This window comes from Xiphophorus couchianus, chromosome 12 (genome assembly GCF_001444195.1).
Source record: "Xiphophorus couchianus chromosome 12, X_couchianus-1.0, whole genome shotgun sequence".
Taxonomy (NCBI): Eukaryota; Metazoa; Chordata; class Actinopteri; order Cyprinodontiformes; family Poeciliidae; genus Xiphophorus; species Xiphophorus couchianus.
The window spans coordinates 25498092-25513461 of NC_040239.1; the positions used below are offsets into that span (position 1 = coordinate 25498092).

Here is a 15370-nt window from a genome sequence, read left to right on the forward strand (position 1 = left end):
ATGATTATACCAAGAAACATGAAATTTATTTAACTTATTTATTTTTTAAAATTTGTGTCCCCATTATTGTATCTTACTAATCCTTGGTCATAGCAGAACAAGTCCAGCTACAGTACAGACTGTCTCCTTACCCTCTGCACAAAATCTTAATCAGAGCTGCTACATTATGGGCTCCTCTCTCTCGCTGCATGAAATTTTGGAACAGCAGCATTGAAGGCAGCAGTACAAACTGTTAAAATGGTGAATGGCTGCTAAGATTTTACACTTTGCTAAAATTCTTACACCAATCTCATTTTTATTGTGGACATTGCATTGGCATTACAATGAATGGTGACAAAATGTTGATTTGATTTGAACAAGCATTTAGTCAAAAACATATTTATGTTGATGACATATATACATATGGGTATGAAACAAAGTGTTTTAAGTGTTTTAGGGTTAGCTTGTTTTATACACAGTGTCGTGCAAAAGGGTTTTCAGTTCACCCTATAGCGTACAAAACATAGTTTTCCTCTCAGTAATTCAACTTCCAGTGTGGTCTTTCAAACAATTCTGAAAATGTACATGCATGTTATTTAGATATTAGTTAAATACAACACAAGGAATAAAAACAATGGCCTAGCCATAATTTTTTAAAATAGAACAGTGATTCAACAGTTCCACAACTCTAATGTTGACATATCTCAATTAGATTTTAAACAATAGTGCAAAAGATCATAAACAATCATGTAATTAGTTGACTTACTCAAAACCACAGAGGAAACAGCACTTTCAGTTACATGGCTTCGACATTTTTGCAGTCTTATTGGCACATTTTAAACTGAAGGTAGGTGAACACCTCCTGTTGCTCATTTGGCACTGAGATCCACCACCAGGTGCTGGTAGGCCAGGGTGTTGCCTTTGAAGCTGGCAGCCAGTAGAATGTCCTTTTTGTCGACGGACACCAGGCTGAACCCCCTCGGAGCCCTCATGTTGAGCTCCTGGAAGGGCTGGAAGCGCTGGGTGAGGTCGTCCCACAGGTACACTCTGGAGAAGGAGAAGTCACTGCCCAGGATGAGGTACTGGCGAGGCCCCACCGTGAAGGGATACACCGCCATCGACCCCCGAGAGGGCAGAGTCTGGATCTCCACAAAGCGCTGCCCCTCCCAGCGCAGGATCTTGGAGTCGCCAATGAAGCGCGTGAGGCAGAGGTAGAGGACCTTCCTCACCCAGAAGTGCTTGACCATCTGCACATCTGCAAGCTCCGTGATTATGGAATGGAAAGCGAACTGCTTCTGGTTCCGGTTCCACTGGTAGACCACGGGAGGCTGGGAGGCGCTGGACAGGATAAGGTGAGGCTTCCCGCCAACGTCTATGAACTCCACGTGAGTGTCCCGGTGCCAAGGATGGAGGGACTGATGGGAGTAGAACCCATTGCTGTTCCAGCGATAGATACTGGTGGAGCCTGCCTTGGAGCTGTCCGCCACAACAAAATACCACTCATCGTCCAGCAGGAAGGTGTCCACAAAGTTTGGTTTCCTCACCCGGTTGGTGTCGATGTCTTGGATCTTTATAAAGCGCTGCGGTCCCTCCTCCCACCTGCGTTCACACAGAGGCTGTCAGGGGATTTCCCAAAGTTCAGAGCCACTTTTATCTCTAATGGAAAAACAATATCTGCTCCACTGTCTTTCCAAAGATATCAACTTAACAGTTTTTACAAGAGGACCTTTCTTCAAATTCGACCTCAACCCATCCATTTACTATAGCTGCGAAATCCCTATCTGGTCATTGGCCTGGGATCTATCTCCATCAGTCATTGGGTGAGAGGTGTGTGCTAAGCTAACTCACACTAACACAGAGACAAACGGGAGAAACAACAATACACACACTCACAAACCTAAGGGCAATTAACTAGTTGACTTCTAGCAAAGAGTTAGAATTAAACTTGAATTTCTCGACAAATTTAATCATGTTACAACCACAAACTTCAATTTATATTATTGGAATTGAATGGAATAAACTAGTGCAAAGTAGATTAAAAAAGGTATACGTGATTTTAAATTTTTTAAAGAAGGAAACCATTAAATATTTGCCACTGAGCTGTTACTTTCAGTTGCACTCACTAGCTAAATATGAAGCTGAACTGCAGGCCTTACTTGTATATGTGGGATCCACCAAAAAGTTGAGCCACAACCATGTAAAGAGTGTTGTTTATCACAACAGGTTTGCAGTACACAGCCGAGCGAGCTTCAGGAGAAAGAGGGAAGCCGAAGGAATAAAGTTTTCATTATTTACAGAGTACAATGTATCGGTTTTTATTATTACAACCAGAAACTTACAAGTGATGTTGTGAAATCTTCTGAAGATCATCTCCACATGATCCCATATGTACAGGGTACAGAATCCAGAATCGGGCTGAGCAAAGGCCACAAACTGATCTCCACTGAACTCATAGGACTCCGCTGACACTGAGTGGAAAGGGAAGGTTTCATACACAGCGAAGTCTGTTGGATGAGAAATCAGAGTGAGAACACCAATGAAACTACACCATGACCTTCAGCAAACGGATGCAGAGAGATTGACTAAAATAAAACAAAAAAACCTGCTGTAATGCAGTTGAAATCTCGTGGAGTGAGATCTCGGATTCTGCGACCCTGAAACTCAAAGGGGCTGGCGCAGTAGATGGCCGGAACTGAAGTGTTGGTCTTCTCCATCCAGTCGACCAGCCACTTGATCTTACAGTCGCAGCGGAACGAGTTCCCACGCAGGTCTCTGAATCATAAAGATGGAAAAAAAACCCCACCATATCTATATATCTTTTTAGATCTCACACAAATCATCTGAACAACATTTTTTCATTTATCATCCTTCAACAGTTACTCATACACTCTAGCTATAAAATGTTAAACTTCAGAGAAACTGAGCTACTGACTGTTCTGCTTAAAGAGTTCAGGATAATATTGCAAACTTACAAATCTGTGAGGATGTCTAGATGTTTGAAGAGATCTCTGGGCAGCTGCTGCAGGTTGTTGTTTGAGAGGGATCTGCAAAATGAGAGTTGTCCGTAATATGGATCCATACTGATCATCTGTCCAGTTCGAAATGCATATATGTACATCAGAGATGCAAAAAACAAATCAACTGGCAACAGGAATCTGAAAAGATTGCTAAGTGCTAACATGTTGCACAAACGACAACAGTCTTAGGTGTGGATGCTGTTACTGAAGGAGGAAGGTGCTGAATTGGCTACGAATGAGTTGGTTCTACATTTTTTGTTGGGAAAATACACTGATGTTTCTTAGTAATGCTAATCATGCTAACCTTCCATGCTAACCTTCATGCTAACATTTAGCTAAATGCTAAATATTACCATTTATGATGCTAAAGATGGTTCAAATGTAAACTCTAAATCATGTCTTTAAATTAGATGAGTAAAATCTTATTTCAGAGTAACTCCTTTCTAGTTGCTGACTCTCATGCTTTCTGGAGAGAGTTTCACTCTCTCCCTCTGCCCAGACAAATATCACTGCAAATGCGGAAAGTGCTTGTATGACACAGGAGCATTGTTTTTCACTGCCCTCCTTCTGAATATTCATTCTAAACTCAGTCACAGTCTCTCTTTTGGTGTGCAGCTTTCCTCACTTATAGGAAATAAACTTATATTTTACATACTATGCACATTGCCTTAGCTAAGTAATTTCTTGTAATGATTTTTGCCTGATGGCTGTTTTGCACATGGAAAGTTTTAAGTTCTTTAACTTGAGATTGAGGTCAAAATGATTAGTCATTTTGTGTTAAATTTCTGATATCAACCTTGGCGGTGCTATCTTTTAAACGTATCCATAAACCATCAACTGTACCACATGTACAGTACTGCTGTGTTCAAGGTGAAGCTTACTTAAATAGAGCTGAATTACAAAATTTTGCAACATTCAAAGCTTTCAAAGAAGCAATGATGAGAAATCGGTCACAAATATTTGATCAGTGCATCTCTAAAGCAAATAGCTTAGGTTTAGACATTTCAAAGTAAAAGATTCGTCTCCACACCCTAAAATACTCACAGATGAGTGAGAGACTTGAGTCCTCTGAAGGTATACTTGGACAGGTCCTGGATATCATTATTCTCAATGAATCTGTGATGGGAACAAATCAATCACATTAAGATAACCTTCTGTTATCTTGTCTGCATTGCAGAAAGTCACCCTTGTTGGCTCGGTCAATGTCTGTGTTCAGTACAGCAAAAATCTGTCAGAAACAAGTAAAGGATCTCAGCTACGTTTCCTTCTGCTTAAAAATCCGATTTAGAGTCAAATATTAATACGGAGTCTACTTTTGACAGATGAGAATCTCACTTCAAGTCTAAGATGACACACAAAGTCATTCAAGTTCTGCAAATGGATTGTCAGCATCATTTGATCCTGTCCTGTCTTTGCTTTGTCGATACATAGTTAAGGGCCAAACTCTCTGGAGGTGTCTGGAAATAACTCTATGACTTTATCAGCATCCTTAGCAGGCAGGCCACAGTGAGGATCAGGTCTGCAAGCTGGGTCTGCAGTCAAGCCCACTCAGCCAGCAGCCTGCCCACTCCAAGCCATCACCTAATGACTTTCTAAAGCACATCAATTCACAGGATGGCATATTCAGCTTCTTTTTTTTTTTACACTGCAGAGGCTAAGTGCTAGCTGTCAGAAAAGGATTTATTTTTAATTTCACTTCTGGCTCTGTATTTTAGCACTGCAGAGCGTCTCTGCTCAGATCTGACTGTGGATGTTAAATTTACCGTCTGTGGCAAAGATACAGCGATGAACTCTGCAGAAAATAAAAGCACTGCAGGACTCCACGGCAGTAACACAAGATCGGTCTATGCAACCTTATGCAACTTTCACAGTATAGAGATGGTCTAAATATAGAGCAGAGTTGTTAACTAAAACACAACACAAGAATGGCGTACACTGAAATTACTCTGCATTTTAGCTCAGGAATGCCCGGCCTTTGCTTGACCACTTCGGCCAGTAATAACGCTTGATCAAGATACTGCAAGTTGCCGAGGTCAACCAGGAGAATTCACTGAATATATCCTTGGTTGTTTGCACATAAATGGCACTCTGGGCAAGCACCCAAGTAATTACAATACAGTAAATTAGCTGAGTGTTTTGGAGCTGGATGGAATATAGTGTGGTTCCATAAAAAGTAAGTCAGCCTATGCTCAGCAGCAAACATGGAGTACCAGTTTCCATATTTGGAAGCAATTCAAAAAAGAACATGTCAAGCCACCACAACCGACGGTGAAGTCATACCTTCGTAAACTGCCCCCATTTCTAATGCCACCCTGGGAAATTGCCCAAATAGTCAATATAAAAGATTTTATCATATATAAGTATAAAGAAAATGTAATATTGCTATTAATGCTTCATATTTAAAAGTAGGCAGTGATAGTTGGACATTTGCTAAAGATGAAAAACACTGTGGATTCAGTGACACTCACAAATACTGCAGGTGGGACAGACCAGCAAAAGCATCGTCGGCAATCATGGTGAAGGTGTTGGAGTTCAAGAGCCTGTTGAAAGCAGAACATCCAGTAAAATTTGCTGCACTTTTTAAAAGTATTCGTAACCGTTGAGCTTTTTACCATTGCCACAATCTGACTACAAAACATTTTATCTTACGTAACAGACCAACGCAAAGTAGTGCATGAATGTATAAATATGTTTAAATGTGAAGTGGAAAACTGATTAAGGTTAATCAAATTAGATGGTGAGTGACTGCAAACCAAACTGAGTCTCTATTGCACTAAAAATATTTGTAAAAATAACAATAATGATGATATTTTTCCAAGTTCGTTTGTAAAAACAAAAAATAAAGAAAATATTTGGAAAAAAAGCTGGAAATCATGTATCATTCTTAAAACTCTTCTTAACTTAAAATCATGCTGGTCTATTATTTAAAATCCTAGTAGAGTCCATTTAAGACTTGTAAAATGACACAAAGTGGAAAAAGTTTTGATACATTCAGGATCTCCCATAAGCACACAGATCTGCATGCCGCCGCATATAAACACACACTCCTGATTGCATCTGAGGAGACAAGCCTTGCCTTTGTGTGGCAAAGCTGCACTGAAGGGAGTCAGTCATTGGCAAAGACACTGATACTGAGCCACTTTACCCTTATTACTGCTATGTCACCACTGCTTTCAATAAGCATTCATCTGGAGTAGAGTGGCTCAAGTCGCCTCATTGTTGCTGCTCAACAACATCGTGTCTGTCTCCATGCATACCTGTGACACGGAGGCGCTTTTGAACAACAGGCCTCGTTAAACTGACTGTGTGGTGTCTGTTTGTGTTAACAGTGTCGTGTTCTGCGGCTCACAGGAACTGCAGCAGATGAAGGTGCGAGAAAGCTCCCTCTGGGATCGTCGTGAAGGCCGCGTTCACCATCGTCCTGTTCAGACAGGAAACCGTCATCAGATCCCATCCAGATGGGTTTTAGGTGAGCAATGATAAAACATCACAGCAGGTATATAATATAACATCTTCCTCTCACTGGCAGCCCAGTCATTTTCATTCCATCTAAGGCAGGAGTCTACATTTTTGCCCCCAGTTCCTCTAAATAACTTCACAAAATGTAATGTTTGTTACTGGCTTCACAATTGGTGACTGTTTTTATGTTTTCATGATGTAAAGCACTTTGAACTGCATTGTTGCTGGAATGTGCTGTAGGAGTCAACTTGGTTGATTGTTTAAATAAAACTGATTTAGAGCCACTAATGTTACCTGATCTTAAAAAAACACAAACAAAGTCAAATTTTGACTTTTGGCAAATATTTAATATAGGAAATTAGTTGTCATTATTTCATACAACACCATTTTGTTTATATTTTTAAGTTTTGAAATAAAGAAAAACATAAAGCCTTGGCTAAAAGAAAATGGATGCATTTGTAGACTGTTGGTAGTCGTGGAAAATTATGAAGAAAAAAAACAAACAGTTTCCAACCAGATGACGAGAAAAATTGTTCTAAAAATGTGCTGCTGGTACATTCAAAGTCAGTCTTTTGTGGAATTTTAATTCAATTCCTTGAAAAATAAACTGCAAAACACTTGTTAGTATATCTATATTTAAAAGTATTAGTTACATTTTTTTTGAGAAAGTTATTAGGAGCCATGGTGTCACTCATAGGTCTCCGGAGCCGCAGGTTACTGACCCCTGACCTACAGCCTAAACTTTCAAAACCTGCCAGTGTAAATTTCAAAACAACTTTTCCAAACTAGGACGCACTTTTCCCATCACCACTTTCTCCCCTGTTATTAAATCAGGACATTCTAAGTCTGCGCTAATCCATCCAATCCACAGGTGTTTGAGGCTAAGATGCCCCACATCTCCATCAGCAAAACCCCGTGTCTTCATCATTTTGCGCTTTAATTCGATGAAAGCATCTCTGTGCGCTCTCTGAGGCTGGATCTCTCAGAGGAAATAAGTCTCCTGCAGTTGAGCGTGGGAATCTATTGTTAGTATTCCTCTCTGGATCGTTCTCCCTCATCTATATTTGGAACATTAAAGGAACAAAATCATCTTTTTTTTCTAAAAAAAAGCATTTTTATGACAATTGTTATTATCACAGTTTTGTTGGCAAACACTCTACAGCTTGAAACTCAGCTTTGTGCACTTTAAATGTCATTAAAACACAGTCGAGACGTCCACGCATCATTACATAACCGTGGGTGACATCAGTGATGTAGCCCTCTGTACCAGCCTACATGCTGCCAAGGCTGGTCGTTCAAGTGATGCTTTTCTGGTAGGATTGTGGACTCACAGAGAGATGATTCCAGGGGGGAAGCTCTTGGGAATGGCCTTGGTGTCCACGCAGAAGGCGCTGTCTTTGGTGCAGGAGCAGGTCGCAGGGCAGCGAGGCACCTTCGGGGCTTTCTTGGTGTACGATTCCCCCGGCAGGCAGAGGCACAGACACACCACCGACACGAACATCAGCCTCAGCCATCTCGAGCCGAGCTCCAGCAGCATCCCGGCGCTGGGTATAGGAGGCTGGGTGCGTGAGCTTCTTGAAGTCGGTGGAGAGGCGACACACACACACACACAGCGCCTGCCTAGCTGTCTGCCTGCCTGTCTGTCTGTGTGCAGTTCTGTGAAAACTGAGCGCAGAGAGACGGAGAGGGAGAGAGGGGAGGCGGGGGAGGAGAAGGAGAGGAAGAGGAAGGGTACTTCTGTATCTCCTCGGTGGGTGTGGGTGCGCTGCAGCTTCCCCTGGTTCTGCTTCTGCATCACTGCCACAGTGTACTCTGACAGGGTGACGAACCAGGCTGCCCTCTCTCTCCTCACCAGGACCTGAACGTAATCAATTATTCACTTTTACAGATGCAGAAAGACAGTGCAAACCCCAGAGATTCTGCACCTCTCTGCAGATCTTGATTGAAATCTAAGGTTGCAGAGGAAATAGATGTGCGGCACGTGAGGTGCTCAATGTGTGGGAGTGTTGGCACTTTCTCAAATGTTGGCTGTGGTCCATTTGAAAGGATCCAGGCTCTTACCTTGATGATCAATTAAGGTACCTTTAACAGGAAGCTGGATAAATATTTTTTTTAAATCATGAAATTCTACAGTATTGTTATTTTACTGTCCATAATTAACGTGTACATTCATGTTGTAAATCTGTGGTCAAATTTGGAAACAAATTAAAAGAGTCAGATCACTCTTTTTTTTCATATCATTACCTTCCCAAAATAATGGCCTATGTCATTTTTGCCAAAAGTGATTTTATTTTATTGTATTTTATTTTTTTTCCCATAAATCATCTTTTTGGCAAAGAAAAAAAAAAGTCACTGGTCATTATTTTAGGATGGTGATGATATTTTGCTTCAGAGCAGCCACATTTCAGGCGCATCTTCGTCTCTGCTGCTGTACTGTTTTGACTTAAAAACAGTGGACTTTTTTTTTTAACATATATTTTATTGCAATAAATTTCTTCACTCTTTGTTTCCTTGATTTTGTGGTCGTAGCATTACCTTTTTTAACTGATTCAGAAGAGTAGCCCTCAGTTTACAGCTACTCCAGTTCTGACCAGCATTCTTACCGATGCCTGACGCATGTTCCTTTAACAACTCATTAGGATACATTACTTCATATTAGTGAGCCATGCTGTGGTTGTATTGTATTTTGTTTTTACTACTTCATCAGTTGTGAGGTTTTAGCTACACTATATTAATGTAGAGGTTAAAATGTCATGATGATGAAGGGCTAAACATGCAGCCAAGAGCTAGCATTTGTAGGTTCAACACAATCTTCGGTTAGTAAAAGCAGAAGACATAAAGATTTAAAAATGCTGTAAAAGAAAATATTTCCTCAACTGACTGTCTTTATCCTCATAAAAGAACAGCTGCGTTCCCTAAAGTGCTTGACTAAAGTGCTGTAGTCAAGCTTTCTTTCCTAGCCAAAGCATGCACTGCATTGTGTAATTTTTCCTCAGTTTCCCTGTTCCTCCCCTAGAATACAAGATCCAAGTTTTTTTTCTTCTTTTTGTTCACTTCCACAGAGCTCACCCGGCATAGTTGATCTTTAAGGTAAATTGCTCACTCCTTCCTTTTTCTGCACCGAGCATCTCTGAACATTAATATCAGGTTGGTTTTTTACAAAAGCACATTGCTATCACTGCACGAAAGACATTTCCTTCTGTGCAATCTCGTTCTGTTTAGGATCCTGCTCATGGTGGGTATACTATTAATGGTTTTCACCACAATGCAAAGCAGCATCAGTACCTCTCCATGTTTTAGACCAAGCATGAAGGAGAACTTGACCAACTCCTGTTAGCCATTGTACTAGTCTTCTTTATGCCTGCACGAAAAGCACACTACCGCCACCTCCTGGACATGAAATTATCATGGACAAGATAACTATCATGTTTATACAACATATTATCATGTTTAAACAAGATAACTATCACGTTATAACGTGATAGCGCTCGAACCTTTTTTTTCTCCATGATAGCAATGTGCTTCCATAGGTTTCAGTTTCAAAATTGTACCGAAGGTTGTCAGTTTCTTAGACCTAGAGTTTTATCATACATAAATTAGTTTTGATCTGAGCCATTCCACTGCACCACAATCTCCTCTTTGTACACATACTTGTGGTTAAATATGATTTCAAGGAAGTTTGTCTGCTTAATAAAATAAAATACAGAAATTAATTATTTATAGAGGACTCAGTACTTTTTCATAGCATGGTTTCAATTGTTATTAAAACTGAATGGGAAAAAAACAATCCAAAATTGTTTGGGACCCTAAGCAGAATTTGTTCTGGATTATTATCTATGACAATCAAATACTGAATATTTTACTTTCTATAATAATTGGACCAACATTTCCTATTCTTTTAAATATGGTAATATGAAAATTCTTTTGATTTCAAAGTTTCTTTTCAAAAATTACAAGTAATTTTTAAGTTTTTGATTAACCTGACCTCAAGTGTCACAGACTCAGCAGCCATTTTATAAAGTCCACCTTGTCAGCAGCATATTCATAATGAGAATAATCTGTTTCTCCAGCCTGTCATGGTCTTACTTATGCGAGTCGTTTCCTGTTGTTAGCTGACAGGAGGGGAACCCCGGGCGGTCTTCTTCTGCTGCTGTTACCCATCTGTTTCAAGATGTGATGTGTTGACACAATTTTCTTCACTCGTTGGTTGTCATGTAACAGGCAGTTGTTTGAGCTTTTGTATTTTGTTGATCTACCCATTCTCATCTGACCTCTGACATGGACAGGGCATTGTTTTATCCACACAGCTGCTGTAACCTGGATATTTTCTCTCTTTTTTTCAAACAGTTCATTGTCCAGTTGTTCATTGTCCAGTTGTTCAGCAGTTCCTGAAATACTTGATGAGGCCCCTTTCTTTGCCATTTTGAGCCTCCGTTTGATCTTCGGCAGTTCATCTCCACCTGGCTTTGAATTGCTGCCATGTGACTGGATAATTCTCTATTTGTGTGAACAAGCATTTGATCAGGTGTACCTAATAAAGTGGATATGAATGCATCCTCTGTAGGAGAATTCCAACACTTTTTGGGTTCCACCGCTGGTCTGGTTGTCCCAAGAAGAGGCACAGTTTGCCTATGACTTGGGCCGGCTCTGGTGATGTCATTAGGTCTGAGTGTTTTCTCCTTATACTTCCAGTTACTTGGTAAGTGGGAACGGAGCTGGGTTTGACGTCAGACGCAAGATAACAGCATCCTGGTTAAGAAGTCGGAGTTTCAACATGGCGCCACCCATAAACAAACATAACTTTTAGCTTACTTTCCGTAAGCAAACACTACTTTTATTTTATTTTATTTTTTCACTTTAGAGTTGCAGGCGCTACATGTAACATTTGGTTATAGACGCGCTTTTTTATAAATGTCTTGTAGAATAAATGTTTCCACTGTCACGTCACTACTGTTGATGCGAGTAGCGGCCATATTGAAACCCGAAGTCCACCTTGTGTCTGGGTTAGAGTTGCTCGTAGTTTCCCAGCGAGAAATCCGACTTTGAAGGGCGCTTCAGTTGATCTTCACGACCGAGAAGTCCGATTTTCCCAGTTCCGAGAACAACCGGAACGCAGCATTTACCGGAGCACCCGAGTGTCGAGCATGAAAAGTCCTGGCGACAGAAGACAGGTGCATAAAGCGTTCTGAATGCCGACACCAGAGGGCGCTGTTGTCTCTAAAATAAAGTCAGCGAGGAAATCGACTCTATTGTACAAAGCAAGTGAGCGGTGCCAGGCATTACCAGTGTTCCTGCACAACGACTCTGTTGTGAGCAGCAAAGGAACCCTGCAACGTGCTGTCTCTGCTGCTCTCATAGGAACAACATGTGTCCTGAAACATCTGATCCAAAGCAACTGGGCTTTGTTTACTAAAAACTAACAGAGACAGAATGCTCGCTATAAGTCAAGCCAACTTGCTAGACACTTTTGTCCTTCCTCAAACAAGCTTTTCCTCTCACATCAACACCTTTACATATTTAAATGAGAATGCGCTTATTGTGTTGTGGGTGGTATCCCTGTGTGTCTCATTCATGCATCAGTTTCCTGTTTTCATTGTCTTTTAATGGTTCATTTTCTCTTTGTCCTCCAGTGCGGCGTGCTCGTACACGTACCCAGCTTCTTTTGTGCTCACTGTATTGGTGGATTTCTGTGACTTGTGCTCAGTGAGAAGCAGTTAATGCCTGAGATTACTCGTTGCAAAGCTCCACCCAAGCAAACCTCCGGTGGGAACCAGTATAATTGCATGGCACAGAGAGAGGAGCATGAAGCAGCAGCTGAAAAGCACAGCGTTGCCCTGTGTGAAGCAGAAGGAATCTGAAATGCTGCTGAGATAAGACCACAAAATCTTCACTGTGCAGGCATGTTTCCTAAATAACAGTCTTTAGTGTTAAATACCGTTTTGGGTTGACTTTGCGTTGTGAAATAAATAGTTTACGGCATTAAGATATGAATGATTGCATTGTCTCGGAAAGCTCCTTCGTGTGCAGATTTTTTGTTGTCTTTTTCCCCAATTCCTCGATATGGAATCTGTTCAAATTATTAAGTGGGTTCTGACGAGAGGTTACGAGTAGACATTAATGTGAAGAGCAGATAACTCTTCACATTAATGAAACAAAGCATAGTTATAATAGTAAGAACTAGTTGGTTTAGGAAAAACAACACAACAACTCCAACATTCAAAATATTAAAGTAGGCTGGACAAGCAGAGTATTAATCAAAGAGGCAGCCATGAAGCCTATGGTATCTCTGGAGGAGCTGCACAGATCCAAACATGGTGGTGGCAGCATCATACTTTTCTTCATCAGACACAAGGAAACTGGTCCAAGTCGCTGAGAGATAAACACAATGTAATCCTATGAGAAAACATGTAAAAGGTTTCAAAGATCACCTCATGGTCAAAGGTTGAGACCTAAATCAAACTGAGAATCTGTGGTCAGACATTTCTGTTCACAAATCTAGCCAATCTTACTGAGTTAGAACTTTTTTGCGAAAACAAGAATGGTCAAATTATTCAGTTTAAAGATGGGCAAATCTGGTGAAGACATACCCCAAGAGACAAACTGTGATTAAAACAACAGAGTATATAGTTAGGATGACTGACTACAGATACACCTTTCAGATTTTCATTTATTTTTACATTGTAAAATCTTGTCACATTATAGTGGACTTTGAATTTATGTGATGTTCATATAGAGTTGTAGGCTTTAGTTTCAGCGTTTCTCATTTGAGGTTTCCTGTTTTATTTTGGTAAGTCTGCTATTTCCTGTTTTCTGTGTCTTTGCCTCCTTTTTGTCTTTGTATTTCAGTCATTCTCATGATGAGTTGTGCTCTGCTTTGTTCTGTTTCTGGTCTCTGTGTGTTTTCTTTCTCTTCTGCATTTCATTCCATTAAGGTCAACACACACTCTGCAAGACGTTCTGTCAGGCAGGGACACTTCATACTTCACAAGAACCAAAGTGCAGAACACATTTCTCTATTCCTGCGCAGTATTTATGGACCCTTAGATCTGCTCTCTGTTACACTCCGCTAAAACTGCCCTTGTTGTGCTGATCTCCTTTCCTTGGTACATTTTCTCTTTTGTTTCACTCTCTTTCTGCTGGTTCATCCTGTTGTCATCCCTCTGTGTTCCCGCTCTCTTGTGTCTGTTGGATCGCCACCACTGCTTGAATTTTTGTCTCTGATTTTGGATGTTTAAAATCTTTTGCACCAGGTCTGCCTCCAGTCTGCCCGTCGTTGAGTCCTCTCTAACATTAACCAGTCGGAATGAATCAGAGGAATGTTCCGACCTGATTTTGACATTTTGCCAATGTTTTATGGCAGCTTCATATTATTATTTATGTGAAGCAGTTATTAAGGAACATAAAAGCGTATTTAGACTCATATTTATGTCCACCTTTACTTCTGCAGCAGCTCCATAAGTAACTCCTGACCTTTTTGCTGCTGTCTGTTTGAAGGCCTGTGTCTTTGCAGAAGGTCTTGGAGCTTCTTCTTTTTTTTTTTTGAAGCAGTGACTGATGTGATTTAGTAAATGTACAGTGTGCATAAATGAATACAGGCCACCAGATTTGGCAGAAAACCTTTAGTTTCCTTTCAGAATCAATATTTTCTAAAGAGCATTAAACTGTAAAATATTTCCACAAATGTTGGCCATCGATTGCAAACAAGATTTATTCATCTCCACACACAAAAAATGCATTTTCCTAATAAATTAATTCAAGCCCATGTTGCAGAAATGACGGCAAGAGTTAAAATCTTAGGAGAAAAGCCCAACTTAAGACCAAACAGTTCCACTTAACAAGAATTCCAGCACAGGTGAGTCAAATTGTCATCAAATTATCATTATCATCAGTTATCAGGTTTTTTTAAAGCCTGGATATTGGAAGAGGTTGTTCTCAAAGAATGTAAAAAGATGTTGCAATATGTTGACAAATTGTTCACTCCATGCCTAGAAGAGTTGGGGGTGTCCTTAAAAATCACAGCAGTCATAAAATACTAAATGTGGTCGTTTTTGTTGTGTGGTGCCTTCATTTGTCCTTTATCGTATTTGAGTAAAACAGAATATTTTGTGATCCAAGTTGATTCCAGTGTTTTTGGTAAAATTCGGAAATTCTTCTTGTGTTTGTTTAGAGCAAAATCTTACTTTTCAAAGGGGGTGTATTCATTTATGCTGAGCACTGTAAATGAGCAGGGGAAAAGAACTAAATAGTAACAGATTTGTCCTTTTTGTTTACATATTCAGTATGCACTTTAATACAATGGTAGGCTATTGATGATATACTTGAAAAGTTATTTGTCTCTGGTGGAAAAGGGGATTATGAAAAACTCAACCTTAGTCATCTGTTCACCAGATTTACGCCACTTTGAACTTTTTGCAATCAGCACAGACAGAAATGTTAACATAAACCCACATTAACATTTTGCTAAATATCCCCTTAGCAAGTTTCCCTTTCACCGTATGCTTTTCAAACCCATCAGCAAGCTTCTGATGAATAACTGTCTTCTTGGCAGGCTGGGTGGTTTATTTGAACTGGTTGATTTCTTTGCATTGATCCAACTTTTAAGCAAAGTCTAGAAATGTTTTTGAAGATCTTGGTCCTGGGAAGATCATTTTTGAATTCCAACGTCAACCTGTTTTATCCACTTCCATTATCAATCCTATTTCAAAGTTTCAGCCATCTTGTGCTTCAACTGAAGCTCAAGTTGGAAGAATTTAGAGGCCATCTTCCTTCTTCACTGACAGTGAAATAAGCTTACAAGATGTTATATAACATCACAGACATTATATAACAAATATAACCTCAGTTTTGAGGTTATATTTGGGTCTTCTTCCAGACCTTGACAAACACATCCGATAACTTGTATGTATTTACATTCT

At 40.1% G+C, this 15370-nt stretch overlaps 1 protein-coding gene across 1 annotated transcript; it reads right to left on the reverse strand.

Annotated features, from left to right (window-relative positions):
* Positions 1–270: 270 nt before the first annotated feature.
* lgi3 (leucine-rich repeat LGI family, member 3) lies at positions 271–8281 on the reverse strand. Its single transcript, XM_028034825.1, has 9 exons — positions 7787–8281; positions 6346–6417; positions 5465–5536; positions 4041–4112; positions 2952–3023; positions 2582–2751; positions 2319–2483; positions 2136–2226; positions 271–1578 (listed from the first exon to the last, which is right to left on the reverse strand). The coding sequence occupies exons 1-9, from the start codon at positions 8248–8250 to the stop codon at positions 849–851; spliced, it is 1908 nt and encodes a 635-aa protein (XP_027890626.1). The 5' UTR covers positions 8251–8281; the 3' UTR covers positions 271–848.
* Positions 8282–15370: the final 7089 nt, after the last annotated feature.